At 50.6% G+C, this 27,685-nt stretch overlaps 2 protein-coding genes across 2 annotated transcripts; one reads left to right on the top strand and one right to left on the bottom strand.

Annotated features, from left to right (window-relative positions):
- Positions 1 to 5,978: 5,978 nt before the first annotated feature.
- LOC127203266 (zinc finger protein 383-like) lies at positions 5,979 to 15,202 on the bottom strand. Its single transcript, XM_051162057.1, has 5 exons — positions 14,982 to 15,202; positions 13,840 to 13,904; positions 9,165 to 9,291; positions 8,769 to 8,864; positions 5,979 to 7,084 (listed from the first exon to the last, which is right to left on the bottom strand). The coding sequence occupies exons 2-5, from the start codon at positions 13,864 to 13,866 to the stop codon at positions 5,979 to 5,981; spliced, it is 1,356 nt and encodes a 451-aa protein (XP_051018014.1). The 5' UTR covers positions 13,867 to 13,904; positions 14,982 to 15,202.
- Positions 15,203 to 21,113: 5,911 nt separating this feature from the next.
- On the top strand, positions 21,114 to 24,960 carry LOC127203876 (zinc finger protein 27-like). The gene is made up of 2 exons (XM_051162788.1): positions 21,114 to 21,259; positions 22,596 to 24,960. The coding sequence occupies exons 1-2, from the start codon at positions 21,148 to 21,150 to the stop codon at positions 24,926 to 24,928; spliced, it is 2,445 nt and encodes an 814-aa protein (XP_051018745.1). The 5' UTR covers positions 21,114 to 21,147; the 3' UTR covers positions 24,929 to 24,960.
- The last annotated feature ends 2,725 nt before the right edge of the window (positions 24,961 to 27,685 follow it).

A 27,685-nucleotide genomic window follows, 5' to 3' on the forward strand; every position in this document is an offset into this window, starting at 1 on the left:
ACATAGAAAAATTTCTGAATTGATTACAAAGGGAAGAATAAGATTGCGCCAACTGTCAGGGATGGACCCGACGGAAATTGTAGTGCCTCTTACTGATTCTGAGATTATGTCTTTATGGGTAATTAATGAAGATTGGCAAAAGCTTGTAGTAACTATTTGGGAGACATTAACAATAGATACCCAAAAAGCAAACGTATACAGTTTATAAAAAAACTAATTGGATCCTTCCAATATTGTAAAGAGGTCACCAATCTCAGGGGCACCCACCTTTTTCACTGACGCAAATAAATCAGGTATGGTTGGTTATAAGTCTGAAAAATGACCAAGGTGATTAAAAGCCCATTTACCTCAGTTCAAAAATCAAATTATATGCAATCCTTATGGTATTGTTAGATTTTCCTGAATCTCTTAATATAATTACTGACTCTCAATACTGAAAGAGTTGTTTTGCATATAAAACTGCTGAATTTACTCCTGATAACACAAATTGACTACCTTATTTATAGAACTGCAACAGGTCATCAGAAGCAAAATTATCCCTTGTATATTACTCATATTCGATCCCATACAGGTTTACCAGGCCCATTGGCACAAAAAAATGAAGAGATCGACAAATTATTAATAGGTAATGTATTCGAAGCCTCAAAATTTCATAAAAACATCATGTCAATGGTAAGGGGTTGAAAAAAGATTCTCTATCACTTGGCAACAAGCCAAAAATAATTAATAAGTGTCCTTCATGTTCCTTATATAGTCAACTACCATTACCTGTGGGAATTAACCCTAGAGGTAACAAAAGGAACAAAATTTGGCAGATAGATGTGTTTCATTTTGCAAAATTTGAAAAAATGAGGTATGTGCATCATACCATTGATACATATTCAGGTTTTCAGTGGGCAACTGCCTTAAGTTCTGAAAGGGCTGACTGTGTGATTACTCATTTGCTGGAAATAATGGCATTTATGGGAATACCTGCACAAATTAAGACTGACAATGCTCCTGCATATGTGTCCCTTAAGATGAAAAACTTCTTTATGTATTATAATATAAAACATGTTACTGGTATACCTCACAACCCCACAGGACAAGCAGTTGTGGAAAGAGCTAATCGTACCTTAAAAGAAATGCTTATTAACAAAAGGGAAGGGTAAAGACACCCCGGGACCGATTAAATAATGCTTTGTTGACTCTAAATTTTCTTAATGTGAATGATGAAGGGACGTCAGCTGCGGAGAGACATTGGGTGATAGAAAGAACTGAAATTGGGTCAACCAATATTCTACAAGGACTTGTCAAGTATGAAATGGAAACCTGCGGTAGTTTTGAGATGGGGTCGTGGGTATGCATATGTTTCCACAAGAAATAAAAAAATATGGCTACCAACTAAACTTATAAAGATTAGATCTGACCATATAGCAAGTGAGTCTTAAGAGCTACCTGGTCCTTAACAACTTGACATTGTTTCTTACAGCTTGGAAACTAATGCCCTCTTCTGTCCTGTTGGTGTATATGCAGGTAGAGCCCTGTATTTGCAAAAAGCAGGACAAGGCTGTAGACAAAGCACAGCATGGGTGATTTAACCTCAAGCATGCCTCTGGCATCTTGAGCAAGGTGCCTCAACTGATGTTTCCTTGAAAAATTATACATGTACTAACATCCATATTAATGATTTCAAAAGTCTGTTTACTTTCAGAGCAAAAAACAGGACAATTAAAGATCGAACTTCTGCCACTGCCACTACTGCTTCTTCCCAAATTTACATACATATAACATAAATCGGCTAGCCAAAGATCGATCCCAAAAAGACTAGACAAAAACAGCTAGCTTTTCCAACAACTTGGCCAATATTATTATTTTTCTAGGGTACCCAAAAAAAAATTTTTCTCCAAAACACATAAAGTAATTTTGAAACACGACGCCCCCCATTCCCAATAGGTAGAGTGGGTGTTTTTGGTGGGTTACCAATGCTCATCTTTGCCTAACGGGTGAGTTAGTACAATTAATAAACGTTCATTTGGGGGTTGGTTCTTCTCTATCTTTCTTTCTCTCTTACTTTCTATCCCTTTTAATATTAAGGAAAAGGGGGGAAGGAAGGGAGACACATGTTTGTAGACTAAAAGTAGATTATTGAATCTACTAACTTCAAAATCTTACATTGGTATTGTAGATGAAGAAAATTTAAGACTTTTGATTGATGGAAATTTAAGACTTCAAACTTTTGCTTCATTGATAAAAATTTAAATTGTATATTGTCTTTCATTTTTGCCTTATGTATTGTATGTTATTGTTGACAAATATTATATATGTATGTTAGAAACTTAAGTTCATTTTATTCAATGTTTATTTAATGTATTATTCATGTACCACTAATGTCTTAGGAAAAACTGTTCAGGAAGATTGGGGATAAAAGTTGATATTTAGTTACGAAAAAATCTACTAAATACTAACTTACTATTGTCATAGAACAGGTTTGTTTAATTTCTTGTATATGTCTCCAAAGGAAGTAGCTAACTGTAGGAATAGATAGAGTTGGTTTTCAAACTCTTCAGAGATCCACAGAATATGGCATTTAAAGATGAGGCTTTCCTGACAGAGAGACATCTACTCCTGGCCGCTTCTCCATTGCATCACTGAAGATGGGGGCTTTCACGAGACGCAGGTGACGAATGTCACTGGACGAGAAAATGCTCTTATCTCTACTGCTGATGACAGGCGACTGCCTTGCAATGATCAACAGTGATGCTGGAAAGTTGGACTGTCCAGCTTTGAAGAGGACTAGATAGACCGACCGTCGGATTTCCTGCTCAAAAAAGCAGTTTGTTGAGATGTTTTGGGCCGATAAGGCTGAAGACTGATTGCCCCAATGAAGGAGAGACTTCGGTGAATATCCAGGCAGTCTGCTCTCTCTGTCCTATGCAACTTGAGAAGTTCCTGCCAGCACATCCTTTATTTAGATAGATTTCCTTCTTGGATCTCGATGGATTTGAAGGACTAGATAGCCACAGTGTTACTAGAAGCTTAGTTTAGAATATAAAAACACCTTTATAGAATAGATAATTGAAATTTCTCACAAAAAAAAAAAAAAAAAAAAAAAAAAAAAAAAAAAAGGGACTCTCTTTGGTAAAATAGTGAAATATTTTTTCTCAGGTTAACTAGTATAAAAGGACTTGGTTATGTACTTGATACCTGATGATTATGTATATATGTATATGTGTGTTTATAGTTCTTGATTTTTTTTAAAGAGAAGGGGGATGTGTGGGAAGGAGTAAGCTTTGTCACAAGTGGGAGCAGTCTTGGTGGGCTTTACCCTTGGGCTCCCCATGAATAGCTTGTGACAGACTGAGTGGAGCCATCCTGGGTTTGGAATTCTGGAAGCAGACCTGGGAACCCCACCTGGTCTATTGTCTTTCTAATGGACCCTCACCGGGAGAAGGAGCCGGTCCTCCCCACGTGACTGAGGGAGTTGGGGAAGAGAGAAAAACAAAGTCGGCTGCAGGGAGAGGGTGCAGGAGCAGCGGACAAGCTGGATCAGCACGCCTGCCAGAGAGACACCTAAGGATCCGTCCCGTGGAACGGCTACCGGAAGGTTCACTCTTTCGTCCCTTTAACCTTTTTCCTTCTTTTATAAGCTAGTTGGGTTACATAATAAAGTTTAATTGCTAAGAAATAGAGTCAACAGATCTCTGAGTTCAAAACCAGCCTGGGTTACATGGGGACAGCCAGGACTACGCAGAGAAACCCTGCCTTGAAAAACAAAACACATTCAATTTTGGGTCACTTGGCCATTAATTCGGACTGTTATCAAAATGCTTAAGAAAGATAAAGACAATCCACGCACATCCTCTGCCCACTTGTGATTCAATGAAGCTGAAGATAAATGGCAGTTAAAAGTAACTTCCCGAGGTCGGGAGAAGTGGGCCAGCAGTAACGCGTTAGCCTAGAACTCCCCGGTGAGGGGCTGGCCCCCAGCTCAGCGACAGTGCTTGCCTAGGCACACAGAACCCTGGATTCTATCCCCCGCGGCCCCCCTCCCCACCCCAGCACCCCACTCCACCCCCGCCCAGCACACACGCTCTCCACAAATGATAAATTACAAAACTTAGTATGTGATGACAACACAGAGGCCTTTTTATTAAGCCCATGCTGTACGCGAGGAATAGATCCCTGTTCTTCATGTATATGAACTCATGGGCTCTCACAGTGAACCAATGCATATACGGCTGCATACGTAAAATAAGAAACGCACAACTACTGATAACATATATATATTTGTTTAAAAATGGAAAAATAACACTTTCCTAAATTACCTTTCTGGCATGACAGTAGGATTAGAGTTAATAAAAAGAAGAAAAGAGCATATACAAGGAGAAAAATAAAACATGAATAAATTCAGCATTAAAAAAACATTTTTTTTGAATAATAGGCATTTAAAAGATATTAAGTAAGTCATTAAAATTAGAATCTGTATTTGCTGGAAAAATGATGATGATGATTTTTTTTAAGCATGATAACACAGATGAGGAACACAAATACCATGCCCACACATCTGTGGACAGCGCAGCCCAGCAGGACAGGCTCTATCCGTGTGACAGGCCTCGTCTGCAGTCAATATAATCACAGTTCATTTTGGCTTTTTCTGAGACAGGGTCTCTCTGTGTAGCCTTGGTTGTCCTGGACTCACTTTGTAGACCAGGCTGGCCTCGAACTCACAGCGATCCGCCTGCCTCTGCCTCCCGAGTGCTGGGATTAAAGGCGCGTGTGCCACCACGTCCAGCTGAGCTTCAAACTGTTAAGTTAACTTTTATTCACCTGATTCAACTGTCATGTCTAAGGCTCACTGCCCCCGTCTGCTAATGTAGTCCTGGACGCTTCCAGCCCCAGCACAATCTAACCCAGGCCTAGAATGCGTTCAGCCTCTGAGACTCACTGCTGCATGGGCTCTGCCCGGCTCAGCTCAGCTGTTCTGTTCACTCCCCCGCCCCCAGCTCACTGACTCCACCTGGCTTCTCCTTGGCCTCAACTCTCGGAATCTGTCCTGATCTTTTCGCTGCTGCACACTCTGTGGCTCGTTCTGTCGTCACTAGTGTCTGGCTTTGTCCTCTCCTCAGCCTGTCCCCGTGAGCCTGTCCCGATAAAACTGCCACTGAATCCCTACAAACTGAACCGCCCCACACTCAGCCCCACTGCACGGCCTCTCACTCACTCTCAAGCAAACTGGACTCAGAGGCCTGATGCCTCTGGCGCCCGAGGGCTGGGTTAAAGGCGCCGTGCACCACCACGCCTGGACCTAAGCTGTCTTTACCTGACAATTGCTCTGTCCCAGGCTGGCCCCTGCCTCCTGGGGTCAACGCTGTGGCTGCAGTCACACCAGATCACTCCGCCCTCGGAGGCGTCTGAACACGATCTCTCGCCAGAGCAGTCATGCTCTCAATCACAATGTCTCCAATTAGATTTTCTAGTTTTCTCATTTTTTTTCCCCACTTACAGTAAAATACAAAAATAAGGTCATGAAACATGCTAATAATACTGACACGGCCTCAAATACAACATTGAAATTCCACAAGGAATTTAAAATCATTAAAGAGTACACAATCAAAACAGTGATACTAGAACGAGCATCAAAAAAAAAACCACGGGTTAGGAAACAGAAGACGGCCCTAAAAATATCAACAAATATAAAAGTATGACAAATTCACAAGCAATGGGGGGAAAATTAATAATCCCCAGCACTGGTGTGTGAGAGGAGAACACTTGCAGGCGCTCCCACCTGCGGGCGCTCACACCTGCGGGCGCTCCCACCTGCGGGCGGGGGGGGGGGGGGGGGGGGGCCTCATAACCTAGCCAACTGCAGTCAGAGGAGAACGCAGACGTCAATGTCAGAGAAAGCAACTCTCCGACATGACTTTTTCTTACTCATCGGCACGACTTGCCTGGCGGGGCCCGAGGTCGGAGCCGTCGCTGACCGCCGTCCTACAGTGTTAGCTGCCCGGCTTGTCCTCGCTGTGGATCCGCAGGTGGCGGGTCAGATTGGAGCATTTGTTGAAGGCCTTGCCGCACTTCCTGCATTCGTACGGCTTCTCGTCGGAGTGGACTCTCTGGTGTTGGAAGAGCTGTGAGTTCTGCGTGAAGGCTTTCCCACACTCCAGGCACTCGAAGGGCTTCTCGCCGGCGTGGATCCTCTGGTGCTGGCGGAGCTGCGAGCTCTGGGTGAAGGCCTTGCCGCACTCCCCGCAGCAGTACGGCTTCTCCCCGCTGTGGATCCTCTGGTGGTTGGTCAGCGCCGAGCCGCTGCTGAAGGCCTTGCCGCACTCCCCGCAGCCGTACGGCTTCTCCCCGGTGTGCGTCCTCTGGTGCTGGACGAGCTTCGAGCTCTGGGTGAAGGCCTTGCCGCACTCCTTGCACTCGTACGGCTTCTCCCCCGTGTGCACGCGCACGTGCTGGAAGAGTTGGGAGCTCTTGGTGAAGGCCTTGCCGCACACTTTGCACGCGTACGGCTTCTCCCCGGTGTGGATGCGCTGGTGGTCGATGAGGTTGGAGCAGTAGCTGAAGGCCTTGCCGCAGGCCTTGCACGCGTACGGCTTCTTGCCCGTGTGGATGCGCTGGTGCTGCGACAGGTAGGAGCTGCAGCTGAAGGTCTTCCCGCACTCCTTGCACGCGAAGGGCTTCTCGCCGGTGTGGATTTTGAGGTGCCGGGTGACGTGCGAGCCGCAGCTGAAGAACTTCCCGCACTGCTTGCACTCGTGGGACTTCTCGCCAGCGTGAGCCCTCTGGTGCTGGAGGAACTGGGAGCTCTGGGTAAACACCTTCCTGCACTTTCTGCACTCGTAGGGCCTCTCATCCGTGCTAATCACTTGACGCGGGGAAAAGAAAGTCTGTGCAAGGGAGGCGGGCGCGTGTTCGCCCGTGAGCGATTCCTGGCTTAACTGTCCGCTCTGAAACTGGCTCCCACCTTCCAGAACATCCCTGAAGCTGGCGTACTCCAGGCCGGGCGTGGCGAGCCCCAGCAGGGCCCGCGGGCACGACCCCATCTCGTACACTTCCTTCTTCAGCGACAACAGCTTGCTCTCACACATCGACTCCAGAGCTGAAGGGAAACAGACAGCAAACGCCCTTTCCCTCTCTCACTTGGAAAAACCTCAGCGCTCAGCCGGGGAAACGGAGACGCTAAAGGGAGCGTGCAGTCTCGGAGGTGAGCCGCACAGCCCTGACCCGCCTAACACGAGACACGCGCAAAGCACTGAAGTTAACAAGATAAAACGCGAAAGCAGAGAGACCACAGTGGACACAAGTTACCAACAGTGACTCTCTGTTTTGAGACAGGGTCTCTCTGTGTAGCCCTGGCTGTCCTGGACTCACTTTGTAGACCAGGGTGGCCTCGAACTCACAGCAATCCTCCTGCCTCTGCCTCCCGAGTGCTGGGAGTAAAGGCGAGCGCCACCACTGCCTGGCTAACCCAACAATGATTCTTAAATATGGATGTAAGTCAGAGGGGTCTGGGGAATTTAGTGTAATAAAAAAAATTTTTTTAATTTAAAAAAAAAAAAAGGAGCACCCAGCACAAAACATGAAAAAAAAATGGCAAATTCCTGGATATTTTGTGGCATAAAAAATAATAAATTTGGTGTTTTGTTTATTTTGTTTGCTTTGAGACGGGGTCTCACTCTAGCCCTGCTGGGCTTTAAGTCTGAGATCCTCTGCCTCCCAAGCACTGGGATTAAAGACATGTCCCCGGAGACGAGGCTTTACTGTATATTCCTTACAGCTACCCCTGCAGTTACCCCAGCCAGTCACCCCTGCAGTTACCCCTGCAGCTACCCCAGCCAGTCACCCCTGCAGCTACCCCAGCCAGTCACCCCTGCAGCTACCCCAGCCAGTCACCCCTGCAGCTACCCCAGCCAGTCACCCCTGCAGCTACCCCAGCCAGTCACCCCGGCAGCTACCCCGGCCAGTCACCCCTGCAGCTACCCCGGCCAGTCACCCCGGCAGCTACCCCGGCCAGTCACCCCTGCAGCTACCCCGGCCAGTCACCCCGGCAGCTACCCCGGCCAGTCACCCCTGCAGCTACCCCAGCCAGTCACCCCGGCAGCTACCCCGGCCAGTCACCCCGGCAGCTACCCCGGCCAGTCACCCCTGCAGTTACCCCAGCCAGTCACCCCTGCAGTTACCCCTGCAGTTACCCCAGCCAGTCACCCCTGCAGCTACCCCAGCCAGTCACCCCTGCAGCTGCCCCAGCCAGTCACCCCGGCAGCTACCCCGGCCAGTCACCCCTGCAGCTACCCCAGCCAGTCACCCCGGCAGCTACCCCGGCCAGTCACCCCGGCAGCTACCCCGGCCAGTCACCCCGGCCAGTCACCCCTGCAGTTACCCCGGCCAGTCACCCCTGCAGCTACCCCTGCAGTCACCCCTGCAGCTACCCCAGCCAGTCACCCCTGCAGCTACCCCAGCCAGTCACCCCTGCAGCTACCCCAGCCAGTCACCCCTGCAGCTACCCCAGCCAGTCACCCCTGCAGCTACCCCAGCCAGTCACCCCTGCAGCTACCCCAGCCAGTCACCCCTGCAGTTACCCCAGCCAGTCACCCCTGCAGTTACCCCAGCCAGTCACCCCTGCAGCTACCCCAGCCAGTCACCCCTGCAGCTACCCCAGCCAGTTACCCCTGCAGTTACCCCTGCAGCTAACCCAGACAGTTAACCCGGCAGTTACCCCAGCCAGTTACCCCGGCAGTTACCCCAGCCAGTTAGCACTGCCCCACTCAGTGCGTCTCACTTACCGGAGCACAGGCCTCTTGTAAGCTCTTTGCCGATCATCCAGGGCTCTTTGCCTTGCTCCAACAGAGAGATCACCTGAGGCTTGGGGATGGGAGGACCTGCTTGCGAGAAAAGATACAGAATATGATTACGCTGCTGCGGGAAGCAGATCCCATGCCTCCGTCCGTCACCACGCAAGAGGTGCCTGGACAGGAGCGGCCGAAGACGAGGACGACGCTTCGGCCCTGGCCCTCTGGAGCTGCCTGCTTCCCAGGCTTCTCTTTGAGCCCAGCTGAAAGCATCTGTTTGCAAACAAGGAGCAGGGAGGGCAGGAGGGCAGCCAGAGGAGCGGCCGAGGAGTCCCTGCGGAAGCAGCAGAGCCTCAGAGGACGCTGCCCCGCCGGCACAGGCGCTCTTACCCACTGACAGCAGGTGGCGGTAGTTCTCCAACATGACGTCTCTGTACAAGTCCCTCTGCGCAGGGCCCAGGCACTCCCACTCTTCCTGAGAGAAGTCCAGAGACACGTCGCTGAACACCAACGATGTCTGGAACAACACACACACACACGCGCGCGCGAGATGTGTAGCATACAAAGGACTCCCGAGCCTCTGGGGCTTGCTTGTGTTGTGGGATTGGGCAAAGGAGTCCTTTACAGGGATGCTACTAAGAACCAGCGCCTCTGAGGTCTCCGTTCATTCAGAAACAGATGACAGGCATCCAGGCATGGTGGCGCACGACTGTGATCCCAGAACCCTGGAGAGTGAGACACGAGGGCCCAGGCTGCACAGTGAGTTCAAGACCAGCCTTAGCTATGCCGTGTGATCAAGTCCCAAAAGAGCAGGGCCGGGGCGTCAGCTCACTGGTAGAGCGTGTGCCTACGGCCCTGCTCAACCCAACGCCAGAAAAATTTCTTATTAATACAAATTATTTTCCTGGGGGCCAAGTGCTTTGATTCTGACTGTACAACCTCAACAGCTCACACTCACTGACCAAACGTACCAGAAACACTCATCCTAGTTCCGAGATAAATAAAACTGGTGTTTCGTATAGAAGTCGGCATGGCCTGCTGGACTTCAACGTGTTTCATCAACGCCACAAGAGTCTCAGAGGCCCAGCATAGCCGGTGGCAACGGTGCCCAGTGCCAGGAAGCTGGGAAACTGTTCAGCACTTGGAACTACCAACCCCGCGGCCGCCCTCTCTCAGTGGAACGCTCGGGTCTGTAGACATGACACTGGCTTTGTCGTTTGCCAGCTAGGTGACTCACACAGCTGCCAGCGCAGCCCGGCAGGACAGGACTGCTCTGTAATACTCCACTCTTACTCCCCGGGCCATCACTTCCCCACCACAGAGCCCAGGAAAAGGACACGAGACGGTGATCGGTTACGTGCTGAGTGAAAATATTCATGCTGGGGGCTGGAGAGATGGCTCAGTGGTTAAGAGCACTGTCTGCTCTTCCAAAGGTCCTGAGTTCAATTCCCAGCACCCACATGGTGGCTCACAGCCATCTATAGTGAGATCTGGCGCCCTCTTCTGGCCTGCAGGTGTACATGCAGGCAGAGCACTGTATACATAATAAAAAATAAATAAATCTTTAAAAGAAAGAAAATATTAATGTTGCTTGAAAATGACGGGCACTAGGGCTGGAGAGATGGCTCAGAGGTTAAGAGCACTGGCTGCTCTTCCAGAGGTCCTGAGTTCAGTTCCCAGCAACCACATGGTGGCTCACAACCATCTACAGTGAGATCTGGCGCCCTCTTCTGGTGTGTATATGTAATAAATAAAATATTTTTTTTAAATTTTTAAATGACACAGCTGCCTGGCATGAGAGGCATCAAGGACTAGGATCGTGGCAGGAACTCCTATCAGCCACCGATGTCAGCACAGGGAAAGGCACTGCGGCCCCCGAGTCGCTGGGGCTACAAGCACTAACAACACTGTACCTCACATGGAAAAAGTCAGGGAGGTAGGACCCCAGCCGCGCTGTCAAGCACTGTTGGGTACGGCCGGGCTTACTCGAGCCTGTTCCCCTAGAGGCAGGGTTTGGGGGGTGAGGGGGTGGGGAAGGTGGATGTGGGGGTGTTTCTCAGAAAGCGAGACTGGGGACAGAAAGAAATATCCTAGACACCATGCAGTCTTATAATGAATGCTTACAGCGGTCGGATAAAGCTGTCTCCACTTTCCTATACTTTATGTGACACGGCATTTATTTATTCTTGCCTGAGACCGGGTCTCACGAGGTAGCCCAGGCTGGCCTTGAACTCACAGAGACCGGTCTGCCTCTGCCTCCTGACTACTAGGATTAAAGGTGTGCAGCATTTTGCCCAGCTGTTTGCTCATGAACGATTTCGTTTATCTCTAGAGAGGCTGCCTGTCGCGATGCGGACATTCACCCACGAAGGCTGGTCCAACCACCGTGGGACGGACGCCCACATCCACTCAAGTGGAATGCATGCGTGGGTTACGGGCCAGCAACTTCACTCCTGGGGATACACTGACAACAGGCAGGCCACCCTGCAGTGCCCTGTTCACAATCACAGCTCAAATGACAATGATGGACCGAGCTCTGCTAGAGTCCACAGTGGGGACGGGGTGTTAGTTTTTTGAGGCTGGGTCTTCTCCGCACCACAGGCTTCGGAATTCACACGCCCGCTGCCTCAGCGTCTCCTGTACTGAGATTACGGGTGCCATCTCGTTTGACTTCTTACAATAAACTTTAAAGGCCAGTAGTAATGGACCACTCTCGACGACACACAGCCACGTGGGTGAGTCCCGCAGTATCGAGGAACCAAGAAGCGCGCAGGCATCCTGTGATCCTGCTTACGTGAACCGCGGTACGAGCAAAGTCAATCTCCAGCTACAGAAGGCGGGGGAGGATCTTTGGGGGCCGGGGGAGGCGGGCAGCAGGCAGAGGAGGACTTCCGGGTGCGGTGACGTCCCTCCGCCTGCGGAAACCCTGCCTACAGGCGCACTATGTGCTGAGCCAGACTGTGTAGCCAACGGTGACCTTGGACTTCCAGTCTTTTCTGCCTCTAACTCCCAAGCGCTGGAAACGCCACAGGAGCGCACCGCGGCGGCTGCTCCGTACGGGGCTGAAGAATTGAACCCCCAGGGCTTCAGATAGGCTGGGCAAGCGCTCGGCCACGCGACCCACGCGGCCCGCCCCTGCGCGTCACTTTATCCCTGCGTCATGACCCATCATTCTATCCTTAGAGTCTACCCAACACCAAAGGGCCGGAGGTTAGAAGACGGGAGGGCGACGCTTATCAGCCGCTGATGAGGGTCTAACTAGTAAAAGCCACACTGTGAATTGGGACGTCGGTAGCCTAGGGCCCGGCCATCCCCTCCCATGCTGGGTCCTCGGGGAAGCATGCCAGGGCACCTGTAAAAATATAAAAAACCACCCTTCGATAAAAATTAAAAAATGGGAAAAACGACGTCCAAACTACAGTTATCCGTAATAAGACTCTGGCTTTTTAAAAATTTTTTAAATTAGACAATCTCACTGTGCAGTGCTCCCTACGCAGACCAGAGGCTAGCCTAAAGCTCACAGAAATCGGCCTGGCAGTTGGTTTCGGTGGGGTTTGTTTGAGACAGGATTGTAGTCCTGGCTGTACTAGACTCGCTTTGTAGACCAGGCTGGCCTGGAACTCACAGCGATCCCCCTGCCTCTGCCTCCCGAGTGCTGGGATTAAAGGTGTGCGCCACCACCACGCCCAGGCAAGGAACTGTATTAAAGGGTTGCAGCATTAGGAAGGTAGAAAATACTGCGTTTGACTTTGAAGTCAGCCTGGGTTACACAGCGAGACTCTGCCCCAGAACTAAACACAACCAACAGAACGAAACAACTCAAAAATGGGCGTTGAGTGATAGCTCGGAGGTCGGGAGCGTTTCCTGCTCTTGTAGAAGACCCAGGCTTGGCTCCCAGCTCGCGCACGGTGCCTCACAACCTTCTACACCTCCAGTTCCAGTTCATCTAACCCCCGCTTCCGGCCCCCACGAGCACTCACATATGCGGTGCCGCACACACACTGAATAAAAGTAAATCCTTTTTAAAGTGTGGTAAGGCCGGGCGCAGTGGCGCACGCCTTTAACCCCAGCACTCGGGAGGCAGAGGCAGGCGGGTCGCTGTGAGTTCGAGGCCAGCCTGGTCTACAAAGCGACTCCAGGACAGCCAAGGCTACACAGAGAGACCCTGTCTCAAAAAACAAACCAAACAAACGAAAACCCCCCAAAAACAGAAAAGCGACGTAGTGGAAGACCAACGCGGTGCTCACACGCGAGGGAGTGGAGCTTGCAGCCTTAACCTGCTTTCCAGGTAGTATTAGCCCCTTCCGGAGGCCAGACAAGTTCATTACGTCGGCGTAGATGACCCGGAACTTACCGTGCAAACCAGGCTGGTTACAAACTCGCAGAGATCCGCGGGGCTGGGACAAGAGGCGTGCGGCGCTATGCCTGGCTGTGGTTCAGTTCTTCGCACTTGATTTTGGAGATTAAAATCCAAACACAGCCGGGCGTGGTGGCGCACGCCTTCAATCCCAGCACTCGGGAGGCAGAGGCAGGCGGGTCGCTGTGAGTTCGAGGCCAGCCTGGTCTACAAAGTGAGTCCAGGACAGCCAAGGCTACACAGAGAAACCCTGTCTCAAAAAATAAAAATAAAAATAAAATAAAAGTATGGTGATCCACACACGTAACTACAGCGCTCAGGGAAGAGAAGGCAGAAGAGGCAGGAAGTCATCCTCCGCTACGTGGCGAGTTTGCGACCAGCCTGCCTCAAATCACTAAACAAAGCAAACGGCTGCCACGCACAATATTTAGTCCAATTATATGAAATGGTTAACGCTGTAAGGCCCCCGTCCTTGAAAATATCATGAGAAAGAAACGGATCAAACAACGCAGGTTATGTTTGTGCGGCGGAGACTGAACTGCCCCACCCCCCCACCCCCCCCCACCCCCGTTTCCCCAAATCTCTGAAATGACCACGTTTAAGATCCACATCTGAGTTCCCCACCATTTTCCGGACCGGAAACTTTGAAGAACGGGGTCACCTGTGTTAAGAAAGACCAGCGAGAAGGAAAGGGAAACTCCACTGCACCTTATGTTTGCCTCGCTCCACAGCCATTCCTCTTTTCTCCCCTGGGTACCTCTGGCGGAGCGGAGCTGGGGAAGGAAAAAGGAGCCATGAAGTGCTGAGCCTTTAAAGAAAAGGTCAACCCTGGGGCCACACCGGTCACCCAGGGAGGACTCTAGGTTGTCACGACAGTGTCTACAGGCGGCGGAGGAGTGAGGCCTATGCTGTCTAAGGCTGGAACCCGTTCCGTCTCACCGGGGGCTCTAAGGGAAGAGACCCAGAGTCCCCGCGGGCAGCTGCAGCCACTCAGCCACTCGCCCACCGAAGGGACCACGTACACCCTCACAGGCACACCCTCCCCAAACAACAGCACGTCAGCAAACAGTCACACGGTCACAATCCCACAGCCACCCCGAGGAGGCAGAGGCACATCCACATGTTTATGGAACCCTTGAGTACAATAACACACAAAAGTGGTCACAGTAGCACACTCACTGCAGAGCCACGCGGTAAGTTGCCAGCCAGCAACAGCTACTAAGTCACACTCATCGTCAGCCTGACAGTAGCACGCCGACTTCCAACCATAACTCACTGCATCACATGACGTTACACAACCACACTCAAACAACCTCCCAGTGTCACAGGCACACAATGCACATAGTAGGCAGGCAGACAGGCCCTTCCCCCCTAAAGTTAAGAGTCACGGAAGCATAATTGCTGATTTTCACGCAAAAGCTATACCGTTACACACAATCTGTCCAAACACACAAGGGGATGCGATCACACCTACACACACCGCTGCACAGTCCCCAGCCACACACACACAATAATAATGAAAATGTGCAAACTTATACACACACACACAGCTCTGCGTGGGTTCACCAGAGAAACCTAAAAAAAAAAAATCACACCCGCGCGCGCACAAACACACAAACACAAACAAACACACACACACACACACACACACACACACACACACACACACACACACACACACACACGCGGAGCCCTGGGGTCACTTAAGGTCACACTTAACTCACAGCCCAGACCTCGCTACAGCTCAGACCAACTCCCACTGACCTGACACCTTAGATGCTGACCGGTTATTTCCCTTCAGACCCTAGGGCCGCACTTGCGGAGCCTTAACAAGGGCCTAGGCCGCTCACCATGCACTTTCCCGTCCCAGGACGAAGAGGGGTCCCGCGAGCAAAAGAAGGGGCTGCCTTGAGTTCGCGGACGTTTCTGGGAAATGTAGTCCGCGACGGGAGCTGGCGGGGAAAATGGCGCCCCTCCGGGATTCCCGCCAGGGCACCGCCTCGGGCAGGCCGAGGAGCTGGCTTCCCATTTGGGATTGCGTGAGCGAGTTCCCTAGACACAGATACAAAACCGGACCGAAGCTACCACAACTTGCAGGGCTCACATCCTGGGCACAAGCCCCGCGCTCCATGGTAGGGGATCACTGTCCTCAGAGTAGGTTAGCGCCGGAAGTTGTGGGGGGGGTCGCAAGTGTTTCTGGGAAATGTAGTCTAGGAACGGAAACTGCGTGGCACTGGTGTCCTGGAACAAAGTTGCTTAAATGATCTCAGGAGGACCACACCCGGTGTCTGGACGTTTCTGGGCGTTGGAACGCAATGTAGGAATGTTCAGGGTGCCGGTTTTTGCCTTCCTTTTTGGTGAGCCACAGTATAGGATTCATATGATCAATTTAAGTGGCATTAAAAAAAAAAAGAATATTAGTTATTAAAACTTAACAGATTTAGGAAGAATTGTGAACGAGTGGTTGTGCTCCCGAGTGGGTAAAGGGTGCTGTTAACGCGTAGTGGGGAGGGGAAAAAAAAAACTCAAGTATTTATTTATTCATGTATTAAGTCTGGGCGTCACTCTACTCTAGGCTAACCTGCAACGGGCTCTATAACGCAAATGGCTTTGCAGTGACATCACAGCGATCAGCCTGATGCTTGCACTGAAAGGCGAGCTTCGCCACACCCGGCGGGGAAAATATTGTTAAACTTTATAATGGTGCCCCGTGCTCAACTCTATGAGGACAATAAAAACGACTAAGTTGTATACAAATAAAGCTCATACATGGAATCGAGCCCGGGAACCTGTGCGTGTGTTGTAAGCCTTTTTATGTCTTTTCTGTTTTGTTTTTCGAGACAGGGTTTCTCTGTGTGGCCCTGGCTGCCCTGGACTCGCTCTGTAGACCAGGCTGGCCTCGAACTCACAGCGACCCGCCTGCCTCTGCCTCCCGAGCGCTGGGGTTACAGGCGTGCGCTGCCACCACCGCACGTGGCAGTTACTTATCTCATTCTGTGACATCTGGCCTGGTTACCTAGTCCTCCGCCGTGCGGGACAGACAACTCTAGAGCTGTTCTTCCGGTTCCTGACGGCGGACTTCCGCTGGCTTGCCGGGTGACGCTGAGCATGCGCAGTAGGTTAGGCCAAGAGGACCGGAAGTGGCCGTGGTCCTTGAAGGTTTCTTTCTCTCTCTCTCTTTTTTTTTTTTTTTTCTCCTTCCTCCTCTTTTCCCTAGCGCCCCGCGTCCGTTGGGTCTTTATAGCGGGAAGTCTTCGCGGACGCTTCCGGTTGGTTTCCACTAAGGTTCTGTGGCGCCGGGGACTCCGAGTTTTGGGGACCCGTGGGCGCTTGGGCGGGTGATGGGCGACCGTGGCTGAGTCCCCGCTCTCCGCGGGCCGGCGGGGTCTGCGGTTAGCTTGGCGTTCAGCTCTTTCATTTTCAGCTTTCGTTACTGTAAATATCTACAGCCTTCGGTATGTAGAGGTTTTTCTTTTTTTTTTTTTTTAGAAATTGTTGTTCAAATCAAATTTATAATTTTTAATTTATTTATTTGTTTGTTTGTTTATTTTTGCTTTCTTTGATCCAGGAGTCATATTGAAATGTGTTTTCGGTTTCAGATAACGTCTCCGGATAGTGGTCAAGTCGAAAATGCTTTCTGGCTTATGACATAACCACTTTTCGTAAGTGTCACTTCTAATTACATAAAAACGATGCGTTCTCTAATTTATTATATTCTCTAATTTATTATATTAATTATTATATTGTGATATATTAAGCATATATTTATATATATTAAGCATATATTTATATATATTAAGCATATATTTATATATATATTTATATATATATATATATATTATATGACCTTGAAGTTTTTGTTTAGTTGGTTGGTTGGTAGCTTGGTTAGTTTTTCAAGACAGGGTCTCTCTGTGTAGCCCTGGCTGTCCTGGACTCGCTCTGTAGACCAGGCTGGCCTCGAACTCACAGCGATCCGCCTGCCTCTGCCTCCCGAGTGCTGGGGTCAAAGGCGTGCGCCTCCACCGCCCAGGAGACTGTACAGGTTCTTTTGTCGCTTGGTTGTAGGGGCAGGAGGTGATTAGTTCATGCTTTTCTCTGTCCGTTTTTGGTTCATGTGTTTGAAGTTAAATTGTTATCAGCACTTATGTGTATTTTTACGTAATATATTCTGTAAATACTCTATATATGTGTGTAAAAGTTATTTTGATCTTACACACCCTTACTACTTTGCTCCAGTTATTTTTTTCATAATAGGTATGACTGAGTAGCTCAGAAGATATAGTAATCCAAGCATCTGTCATCAATTTCTACAACAGCTTATTTTCACAAATACCTTTCCTTCTTGCAAATTTTCTATTTTTTGTCCAGTTTCTCCCCCCATCCCCCCTTGGCTTTTTTTTTGTTTTGTGTTTTCTTTTTTTGAAATTGCTAGATTTTTTTTTTTAAACATTAGAAAAAAACCTATTGGTCTCATGATGAAAAAAAATAGATATCTTTATTTCAATTTGTGGCAGTTTTTTTTTTCTTTTTTTCTCTTGCTCTTTTCTTTTCCTTTTTTGTACTTGGAATCAGACACAGGACCTCAAGCATGCTAGGCAAATATTCTAACTCTGAGCAATAGCCTCCTAGCGTGCATCTCTCTCTCTCTCTCTCTCTCTCTCTCTCTCACACACACACACACACACACACACACACACACACACACAGTACATACACATGTGTTAAAGCTATTTGTGTGTGTGGGAGCAACACAGGCTTGCCACGGCGGCACAAGTGTGGAAGTCAGAGAATAGCCCATCGGTCCCTGAGATGAAACTTGGGTCATCAGGCTTGGTGGCAAGTGCAGTCAGCTACCGAGGGGTCTTGCTGCCCCGATTACATTATGGCATGTCTTGCCGTGTAATATGGTCTACTCAGAAGCGTGTGTTCTGTCTTTTACAGCTTCTAGGCTCCCTCTGACGTGTGCTATTCACAGCTTGTTTTCTCCTCTGGGCACAACTAGATGCCATTTTGGACTTTGCTCCAAGTTACGGCAACTAGAATGGAACTGCCACGTGGCAGGCCTGTGGTGACGTCGTGGGTTTGTTGATAGTCCCCAGGGCCCTGACTCTCTCCTCCAGCTACAGGTGGACTCAGGAGATGCTACAGTATATAAGAATTGGAAGATCAGCCGGGCGGTGGTGGTGCACGCCTTTAATCCCAGCACCCGGGAGGCAGAGGCAGGAGGATTGCTGTGAGTTCGAGGCCAGCCTGGTCTACAAAGCAAGTGTAGGACAGCCAGGGCTACACAGAGAGACCTAACTGTAACCCTGACCCTGTCTCAGAAAAATAAAAAATAAAAAGAATTGGAAGATTAATTAAAGGCAGGGTTTCGTGCTGTAACCTCCACGAGGTTGTCATCCATGAAGAGGTGAGGCTTTTAATACACTGTGGCTGTTTTGGGGGGCCATCCATGCCCCTGTCAGAAACCCCTCACCTGTGCTCTGTAAGCAAGCCCCATAGGCTCATTGACCTCACCAGTTTGGACTTAGGTGAAAATTCTGGTTTTTCTGCCATTGGTCTAATAGGGGGCGATTACATTTTAGCTTGTGTCTCCCCAGTGCAGTAGCATCGTCCCTGGTCCCTCGCTCAATGTTACACAAATACAGGCTCCAAGAATATATTTAAATATTTTGGGGGTGTCTACAGTTCGCACGTTTGGATTTTCAGTCCTGCCTGAGTTTGTCTACTGAACAATGTGAGATGTTGGTCTATCTTTTTTTTCTCCTCACGTGGTAGCCAGTTATAGCAGCACCAATTGCAAAGTGAGTGTCTTGTGTATGCTTTGACACATTTGTTCTACTGTTTTGCATTCTGTGTGTGTGTTTGTGTGTGTGTCTGTGTGTATGTTTGTGTGTGTATGTGTGTGTGTGTTTGTGTATGTGTGTGTGTGTGTTTGTGTATGTGTGTGTGTTTGTGTGTGTGTGTGTGTGTTTGTGTATGTGTATGTGTGTGTGTGTTTGTGTGTGTATGTGTGTGTTTGTGTGTGTGTGTGTATGTTTGTGTGTGTATGTGTGTGTGTGTTTGTGTATGTGTGTGTGTGTGTTTGTGTGTGTGTGTTTGTGTATGTGTGTGTGTGTTTGTGTATGTGTGTGTGTTTGTGTGTATGTGTGTGTGTGTGTCTGTGTGTATGTTTGTGTGTGTTTGTGTGTGTGTGTGTGTGTTTGTGTGTGTGTGTGTGTGTTTGTGTATGTGTATGTGTGTGTGTGTTTGTGTGTGTATGTGTGTGTTTGTGTGTGTGTGTGTGTGTTGGTGGACATGAGCACATGCCGTGCTGTGCATGTAGAGGGGGGAGGACAGCTTTCATGGGCCAATGTTCTCTTTCCACCACGTTGGTCTTGGGCATGGAGTGCGGGTTGGCAGGGTTGCCAGTAGCTGCCTTTACCCTTTGAGATGTCTCCCAGCACTGTTCTATGAGTGTGGTTCCTGGCTCTACCGTTTGAGTATGGGTCCGGGTACCAGTTAGAAGCGTAAGTTCCTGCTGGAACAGATGTAGCGGGAGCGAGGCTGAGTTCCTAGTGTGTTTTGGCAGGATGAACTGGAGCACGCACGCTCAGTCGCGAACCACTGCTCTGTGGTTCTAGCACCGTCAGGTACCCTGGTGTGTTGCAGTGGTGAGTGTCTTGTGACTGAGACTCGATCTTTCCAGGTCTCTTGCTGTCTCTGGGGGGGCTCCTTCTAAGATCTTCCACCGCACCCCAGATCGCCCCTTTCCCACGACTCTGACTGAAGTCATAGACGGCTTCTGGTTGCCGAGAGAACAGGCTCGAGACCCGGGATGACCATGCCAACTCACTGGACTTCAACCCAGGAAGTTACACCGTTGGCCCCAGAGGATCCTGGGAGTTCCTGTGAGGTCAGGGAATGGGATCCTGGTGTGTGAGGGGGTCGGGGATGGGGTAGGGTGGGGTGGGGGTGCGGGGCTGGAGTTCCTCCAAGAAGCAGATGCGTTTGATTGCCACTAGAGTCTAGGAGGAAAAGCAAACAGGCCACGGAATCAACTGGACTGCAGAACCTGTTCCCCGTTGACCCAATCTTGCTCTTTTTTATAACAAACCAAGAAACACCAGGGCAGATGAATCCGTGAATACAAGCACTGGCTGCTCTTCCAGAGGTTCCATGTTGATTTCTAGCACCCAAATGAACCCAGGGGACAAGGCAGCGTCAGCTCCTTGTTGGGAGAGAGCAAAGCTTTGTAAACCCCGGGTAACTTCCACAGCTGTGCCCAGCACCTGCGAGGCCTACCGGAAACCCTAGGATTGCAGATGTAGATCTCTGCCCTAGTTTCCGATTCCTGTTTCTGTGGTAATATACCCTCACAAAGGCAACACAGCCGAGAAAGGGTTTATTTGGCTCACAGTGGAAGGTTCCAGTCATCAAAGTGTCAGGATCTCGAAACAGCAGGGAGACGTGTAAATGCTTGTGCTCAACACCTCCCACCCCTTATGCAGCCCGTGACCTTTGACCTAGGGTACTGTGCAGACCACGGTGGGCGGTCCATATCCATTACCATAGGCCAGACAGTCTCCCGCCGGCCAGCCTGGCCTGGACAGTCCCTCACTGATCCGCTCTTCCTGTGATGCGAAGCTGTGTCACGTTGACAAACTGAACCATCCCAGCGTCCCGGGTGATGCTGGTCGCTGGGGTCTTCCCACCCTCTTGGTTCGAGGCCGACCGCTGCTAGGGATGTAGAGGCTGGTGGGAAGGCATGGCCTTCTGCTCTGGCTCACGCGGCGCTCCTGGGCTTCTGTGACTCCTCTCATGCCCTCCAGTGCTCTCCCTCGCTCCTTCCCATCCAAATGTAGTCCCGTGTTTGCTGTTTTTGGTCACTTGGCCATCTTGCTGACATCACTCTCCAGGGACTTTCATAATTGACATAAAGACAGAAACAAAGCCCATGTCCCTCCCTTTTCCTCACTGTGGTTTCCATCCCTCGGACTGACCAGGCGTTTGCTCTTACAGGGGTCAGTGTCCTGCATGGATGTGGCGGTAGATTTCAACAGAGAGGAGTGGCAGCATCTAGGCCCTGCCCAGAGGGGTCTCTACCAGGGTGTGATGCAGGAGACCTTCAGCCACCTGCGCCCAGTCGGTGAGCAGAGTCCCATTGGTGTCTGAAAATTATTATCAAGTACCCTATTCTTACTTACTGCCTACTGCGAGGCATCCAAATAGGTCATGTTCGTATCTGGGTATTCTTTTGAGATTTGTTTGTTTCTTTCTTTCTTTTTTTTACTTATTAGGTATACAGTACTCCACCTGCATGGCCACCTGCAGGCCAGAAGAGAACATTAGATCTCATTATAGATGGTTCTGAGCCACCATGTGTTTGCTGGGAATTGAACTCAGGACCTCTGGGAGAGCAGACAGTGCTCTTAACTGCTGAGCCATCGCTCCAGCCCGAGATTTGTTTCTTTATTTTGTGTTTGTGCACACGTGCGTGTGCGCACACACTCCATGAAGGTGCAGTACTTGTGGACGCCAGAAGAGGGCATCAGATTCCCTGGGTCTGTATTCACAGGCACTTGTGAGCACCCAGTGTGGATGTGCTTGTAACTGCCTGCTGCCTCTCCAGCCCCATGAGCAGGGCTCCTCAGCTCCTGTGTGCACTCTGAACATTTATTCTGCTCATAGGGCTTGAGGTGCAGGGCTTTAAGTGTGGGCTCTGAAACACCCCTGATCAGTTTCCATGAACAGGGTATCAAATTCCCAAGACAGGGGTTTCCTGCTGGAGGAAGGGAAGGGAACCTGGGCACCACAGGGTCAGAGCCCGCGTCAGCGCTGTGCAGGTGAGGGAGGGTGGCCTCTGTCATGATAGGCAAGGAATCCTTAGCAAAGCAAGCGAGAAAGTCTCAGTGTCTTGAGCAGCTCGGCACCTTAGAAACGCCATTGCGACGACTTCTGGGGACAGGTTCCACATGTTTTGTGTTGCTTGGGGACATGTGACTTTTCAAGTAACTGAGTGCCTTCCACCTGGGTCGCTCACAGCCTTCTCCCTCCCCGCCACGGGCCACCGGTTACATGATGGGGAACCATATATGTTGTAAGTTTAAAATACACCAGAGCTGTACAGTCACAGGCGGGGCAGGTCTCGCCGTGTGCCTCACTCCCTGCTCTGGTCACGTCCGCCTGTGTGTAGTGTATCTTCCTGGCTGTTCCTGTAGCTATGTACTGTGTGCCCGGGTGTGCCTTCTCCATCCCAGCCTCCTCATCAGGTCACCGCCCTGGCCCTCCTCCCCGTGTCCTTCCTGGGGGAGCCGTTTGTACCGTGCCACCCAGCTCCTGCGAGCTGTACTGCAGACTAAAACCACTTGTTTCTTCTTTAGAAAGGAACTTGGCTTTACAGCAGGGAGTTCTAGAAAAAGCATCTTTGCACACTGAGCAAGAGGGTAGTTTGACAAATGATATTTTCTCATATTTCATTCTAGAAGAATCGCAGCAGACTGGCGACGGGAACAAGACCTATCAGCAAGTAGAAACTAGATCAGCGAGTGATGTAGTGTTCATCAAGGGCCCGTTGGATACAAAGAGCCATTATGGATATAAGGGCATTAAAAAAATAATTCGTGTGAACACATACAGTGTTCTTTCTCCCAGGAGACTCCGTCAGTGTGGCTCACTTGGGAATAATCTGAAATATAATTTGGATTTGCAGAGTCGTGATGAAAAGAATGTGCTGAAGAGAGTGAAAAAGATTGCTGTGTACGGTAAGGTTGCATCCCGTGCCACCGCCGAGCATATCCTAACAGGAGAGAGACTATGGGGCCGTAATCAATGTGGGAAAGCCCTCAGTTATGAACAAGTACCTTGTCAATATCAGAAAATCCACCTTGGGGAGAAGCCATATGAACATGCTGAATTAGGAAGGATTTTCACCCACAAGGCACAGCTCAGAGTACATGTGAGATCTCATACAGGAGAAAAACTCTACGTGTGTGTTGAATGCGGGAGGGCATTTTCACAGGAGCTGGAATTCCTCACACATCACAAAGCCCACAGTCGAGAGAAGCCCTATAAATGTAGCGACTGTGGCAAGTCCTTTCTGCAAGTGTCTTCCCTGTTCAGGCACCAGCGGATCCACACTGGGGAAAAGCTCTATGAGTGCAGCGAATGTGGCAAAGGCTTCTCGTACAACTCAGACCTCAGCATCCATCGGAAGATCCACACAGGGGAGCGACAGCACGCGTGTCGTGACTGTGGCAAGGCCTTCACTCAGAAGTCCACACTCAGGATGCACCAGAAAATCCACACGGGGGAGCGGGCCTACGTGTGCATCGACTGCGGCCAGGCTTTTATCCAGAAGACGCACCTGGTGGCACACCGAAGAATCCACACCGGAGAGAAGCCGTTCGCGTGCGGCGACTGTGGGAAAGCCTTCAGTTCCAAGTCCCAGCTGCAGGCCCACGAGCGAGCGCACGCGAGAGCCAGGGCCCGTGCGCCTGCCGACGGCGGCCACGGCTGCAGTTCCACCCTCACTGCGCAGAAGACAGCTAAAATGAGAGCGAAGTCTTCCGTCTGCGCCGAGTGCGGGAAGGCCTTTGCCTACCGGTCAGAGCTGGTCATCCACCAGAGAACCCACACCGGGGAGAGGCCCTACCAGTGCGGCCGCTGCGGCAAAGCCTTCAGCCAGAAGTCAGCCCTCACCGTGCACCAAAGAATCCACACCGGAGAAAAGTCCTACGTGTGCGTGAACTGTGGGCTGGCGTTCATCCAGAAGGCGCACTTGGTTGCACACCAGGTAATTCACACTGGAGAAAAGCCTTATAAGTGCGGTCACTGTGGAAAGCTCTTCACGTCCAAGTCACAGCTCCATGTACACAGGCGAGTCCACACAGGAGAGAAACCCTACGCGTGCAGCAAGTGTGCGAAGGCGTTCGCCAGCCGGTCAAACCTCATCACGCATCAGAAAACTCACACCGGAGAGAAGTCCTATGTGTGTGCAAAGTGTGGAAAGGCCTTCACTCAGAGGTCGGACCTGGTCACACACCAGAGGATTCACACCGGAGAGCGACCGTTCGCGTGCAGCACCTGTGGGAAAGCCTTTACCCAGAAATCCCACCTCAACATGCATCAGAAAATCCATACGGGGGAGAGACCGCACAAGTGCCATGACTGCGGGAAAGCCTTCAACCAGAAGTCCATCCTCGCCGTGCACCAGAAAATCCACACAGGCGAGAAGCCCTACGTCTGCCCCGAGTGTGGGAGAGCCTTCATCCGCAAGTCTAACCTCATTACCCACCAAAGAATCCACACCGGGGAGAAGCCGCACGCGTGCGGGCACTGCGGGAAGGCCTTCACCTCCAAGTCGCAGCTCCTGGTGCACCAGCCGGTCCACACCGGCGAGAAGCCCTACGCGTGCGCTGACTGTGGGAAGGCGTTCAGCGGCAGGTCCAACCTCAGTAAGCACCGGAAGACCCACGGCGGCGAGAAGCCCTACGTCTGTTCCGAGTGCGGGAAGCCCTTCAGGCAGAAGTCAGAGTTGCTAACGCATCACAGGGTCCACACCGGGGAGAAGCCGTACGCGTGCGGGGACTGCGGGAAGGCCTTCACCAAGAAGTCCCAGCTGCAGGTGCACCAGCGAGTCCACACCGGGGAGAAGCCGTACGTGTGTGCTGAGTGCGGGAAGGCCTTCACCGACCGGTCCAATCTGAATAAACACCAAACCACTCACGCCGGGGAGAAGCCTCACAAGTGCGTCGTCTGTGGGAAAGGCTTCATGCAGAAGTCAGTGCTCTGTGTGCATCAGAGTGTTCATGCTTGAGCACTGTGAGGGAAAAGCAACCTTACTGATGCCGTGTCTCACTGTAGCCACCGTCTCTTCCAAACAATGACGTGTGTATTATTGTAAACAAAAGTGCCAAGTGAGAGAGTCACGCAGCACAGCTCAGGAAAGGACCTCAGAGAAGGCGCTGACGGGGACTACGGGCCGCAGAGAAGCAGCAGCATCTGGCACAATGGAGGCTTTCTCGTGAAAAAACTACAGTGGAACAGTGACCAAGGTCTTCACAAGGAGGATCGTTAGCTCTTTGTTGCAGGATTCGCTGTGTGCGCTGTGTATTCAAACGCTGGGTTCTGTACCCGGAAGTCTGGTTGCGTTTGGACTTTGGCGTTGTGATTTCTATGAAGCATCTCCGATCTCAGTGCTGTGTGAGAATTGTCCTCCATCACCCGTGACTGGTTCATAAAGAGCTGAACAGGCAGCAGCTGAGCAGGAAAGTTACGGTGGGACTTCTGACACCAGGGAGGAGGTCTCAGGTGGGGGACCAGAGAGGGAGGGAGGGAGGGAGGGAGAGAGGAGGAGTCCCCATGAGGACACAGACTGTCACCATCAGGTTAGAATAGCTCTGTACCTGCCCAGCTGCGTAGCCTGAAGCTTTTAGTAAAATTATTAAGTCTCCATGTTGCCATCTGGTGTTGATGAAGTCCTGTTGGTGGTGTACGCCTACTGCCAACTAGCTGGTGGTGATAGAACATATGGCACATGGCAGTGGCCGTCTTCTCTTCCGTCAGTGTGCTGCAGAACACAGCACACCTGTGGCTGCGGCGTGTCACAGGCGATCCACACGTCACCTCAAGGCTCCTTTCTTTTGAGTTTCCTTTGCCCTCAGGAAGGCCTGAAGTAAAACATTTCAGATCCTCTGGGTCAAATTAAGTCTTGTGTCCCAATATTTCTACACTCGCTTGCCTTCCTTAATGATTTCCTAAGTCATAAGGACATCTCTGAGGGTGGGGGTTAGGGAGATGCCCGTGTGTGCACAGGCAGCGAGGGCAGCCGTGCTGTCAGCAGCCGCCATGCGGGACCCTCAGCTGGGGACGGTGCCTCACAGAACAACTCTTCTGAAATCACTTGGCTGTACAGTCGTCGCTTGAGTAGCGAGATGCTAAACTGGACTGAGTCCCCGGCTTGTGGAGGGGAGAAACACCAGTGAGCGTGGCAGCGGCTCTCGACCCTCCTCACGCCCTTTCCTACAGTTCCTCACATGGTGACCCCACGTTGCTGCTTCATAACCGCATTTTTGCTACTGTTATTCGTTGAACATAAGTAGTTTGGGAGCTAGAGGGCTGTCGGAGGGGTGTGACCACGGCTTGAGACTCCGCGGCTCACTGTGTCCCTTGTCCACCTTCGTGTCCACAGTGGCCTTCTCTCCCATGGTACTGAAACACACCAGTTGGGTTTCAGCTTTCCTTGTGGTGCCTCTGCAAAGAACGCCTCACGGGTGTCACATGTCACTCCCGGCCTGCTTGGCTTAAAATCCTAGCCACTGAGCCGGGTGGTCGCGGCACACGTCTGTAATCCCAGCACTCAGGGGGCAGAGGCAGGCCGGTCACTGTGACTTCGAGGCCAGCCTGGTCTATAGAGTAAGTTCCAGGACAGCCAGGGCTACACAGAGAAACCCTGTCTAGAAAAAAACAAACCCTAGCCCCTCCTTTGCTCTGTCTTCCGTAGCTCTCCCGCCTTGCATATTTCACGTTTTTGTCTGTTGCTCTGTCTAGAAAGTTTTCCCCATTTCCCATTATGAGTCAACCCTCATGCCTGGCGATGTGCATTGTGGGGTATTGGCCCTGCCTTGTCATGTCACATACCTCTGATCTTTTCTGTTTTACTGTGAGAGAACGTGAGCTTGCCTTGGGCTGGGCCCAAGGTGAAAGCAGTCTTGGGTGGCTTGACCCCCCAAGACTTTGTCACTACGAACTGATAAAGATCTTAGACTCAGAGAGAGGAACTGTCAGCCCAGGACAAAACACAGGCTCCGCACGGGGTAGTTGATTAGAGGAGGAAGCTGGGAGGCGGGGCTGAGAGAGCAGAGCTTCCTGCCCAGGGCTTGTGGTCAGAGGGTTTGGCGGCAGGCAGCGAGCTGGGTGCATTCCTCCAGGTTTGGTCCAGGGACGTGCGGCCTCTTCTGTCGGATGGAGGATCTGCTAGAACCCCAGGAGTCACGCCAGAGGGTTCGCCCCTCGGAACTGACACCCAGAAGGTGCCATTCTCGTTCTGCTTAATCTCCTCTCCCTCCTCCTCAGGGTAGTCAGGTTGTAAGGGAGGCCATGCCTTTAATAAATTGATAACAAAGTAGAATTATTAAGGAACCTGAGCCAACAAGCTATGTTCGAGGCCCTATTCTAAGTGCTTGTACATGTTGGAACATGGTATTTAGAAGAACTGTATGGCAAAAAAAAGTCTTACAAACGATTAAACTGAAGCAGGGTTATTCATACAAATATCAGAAAGAAAACCAATTGATAGGACCATGACAATGTTTACAGAGCCATTTCCTATACTAAAGAGCTTTCTGTATCACCACAACAGAATCACTGTATGTTTTAATTTGCTAAAATGTAACATGGCTGTAAACAAAAGGTTTTTCTATGGACTCTATCAGCGTTTCTGTTCTCCCATATAAATTCCCAGATGTTGAACTTCATTAGTCCCATGTTCACATTGGTGTGGGTGAGCTGGGGCCGCGGGCGAAGGCCTTCCCGCACTCCCCGCAGGGGTACGGCCGCTCGCCGGTGTGCACGC

Source organism: Acomys russatus, chromosome 19 (assembly GCF_903995435.1).
Source record: "Acomys russatus chromosome 19, mAcoRus1.1, whole genome shotgun sequence".
Classification (NCBI taxonomy): domain Eukaryota; kingdom Metazoa; phylum Chordata; class Mammalia; order Rodentia; family Muridae; genus Acomys; species Acomys russatus.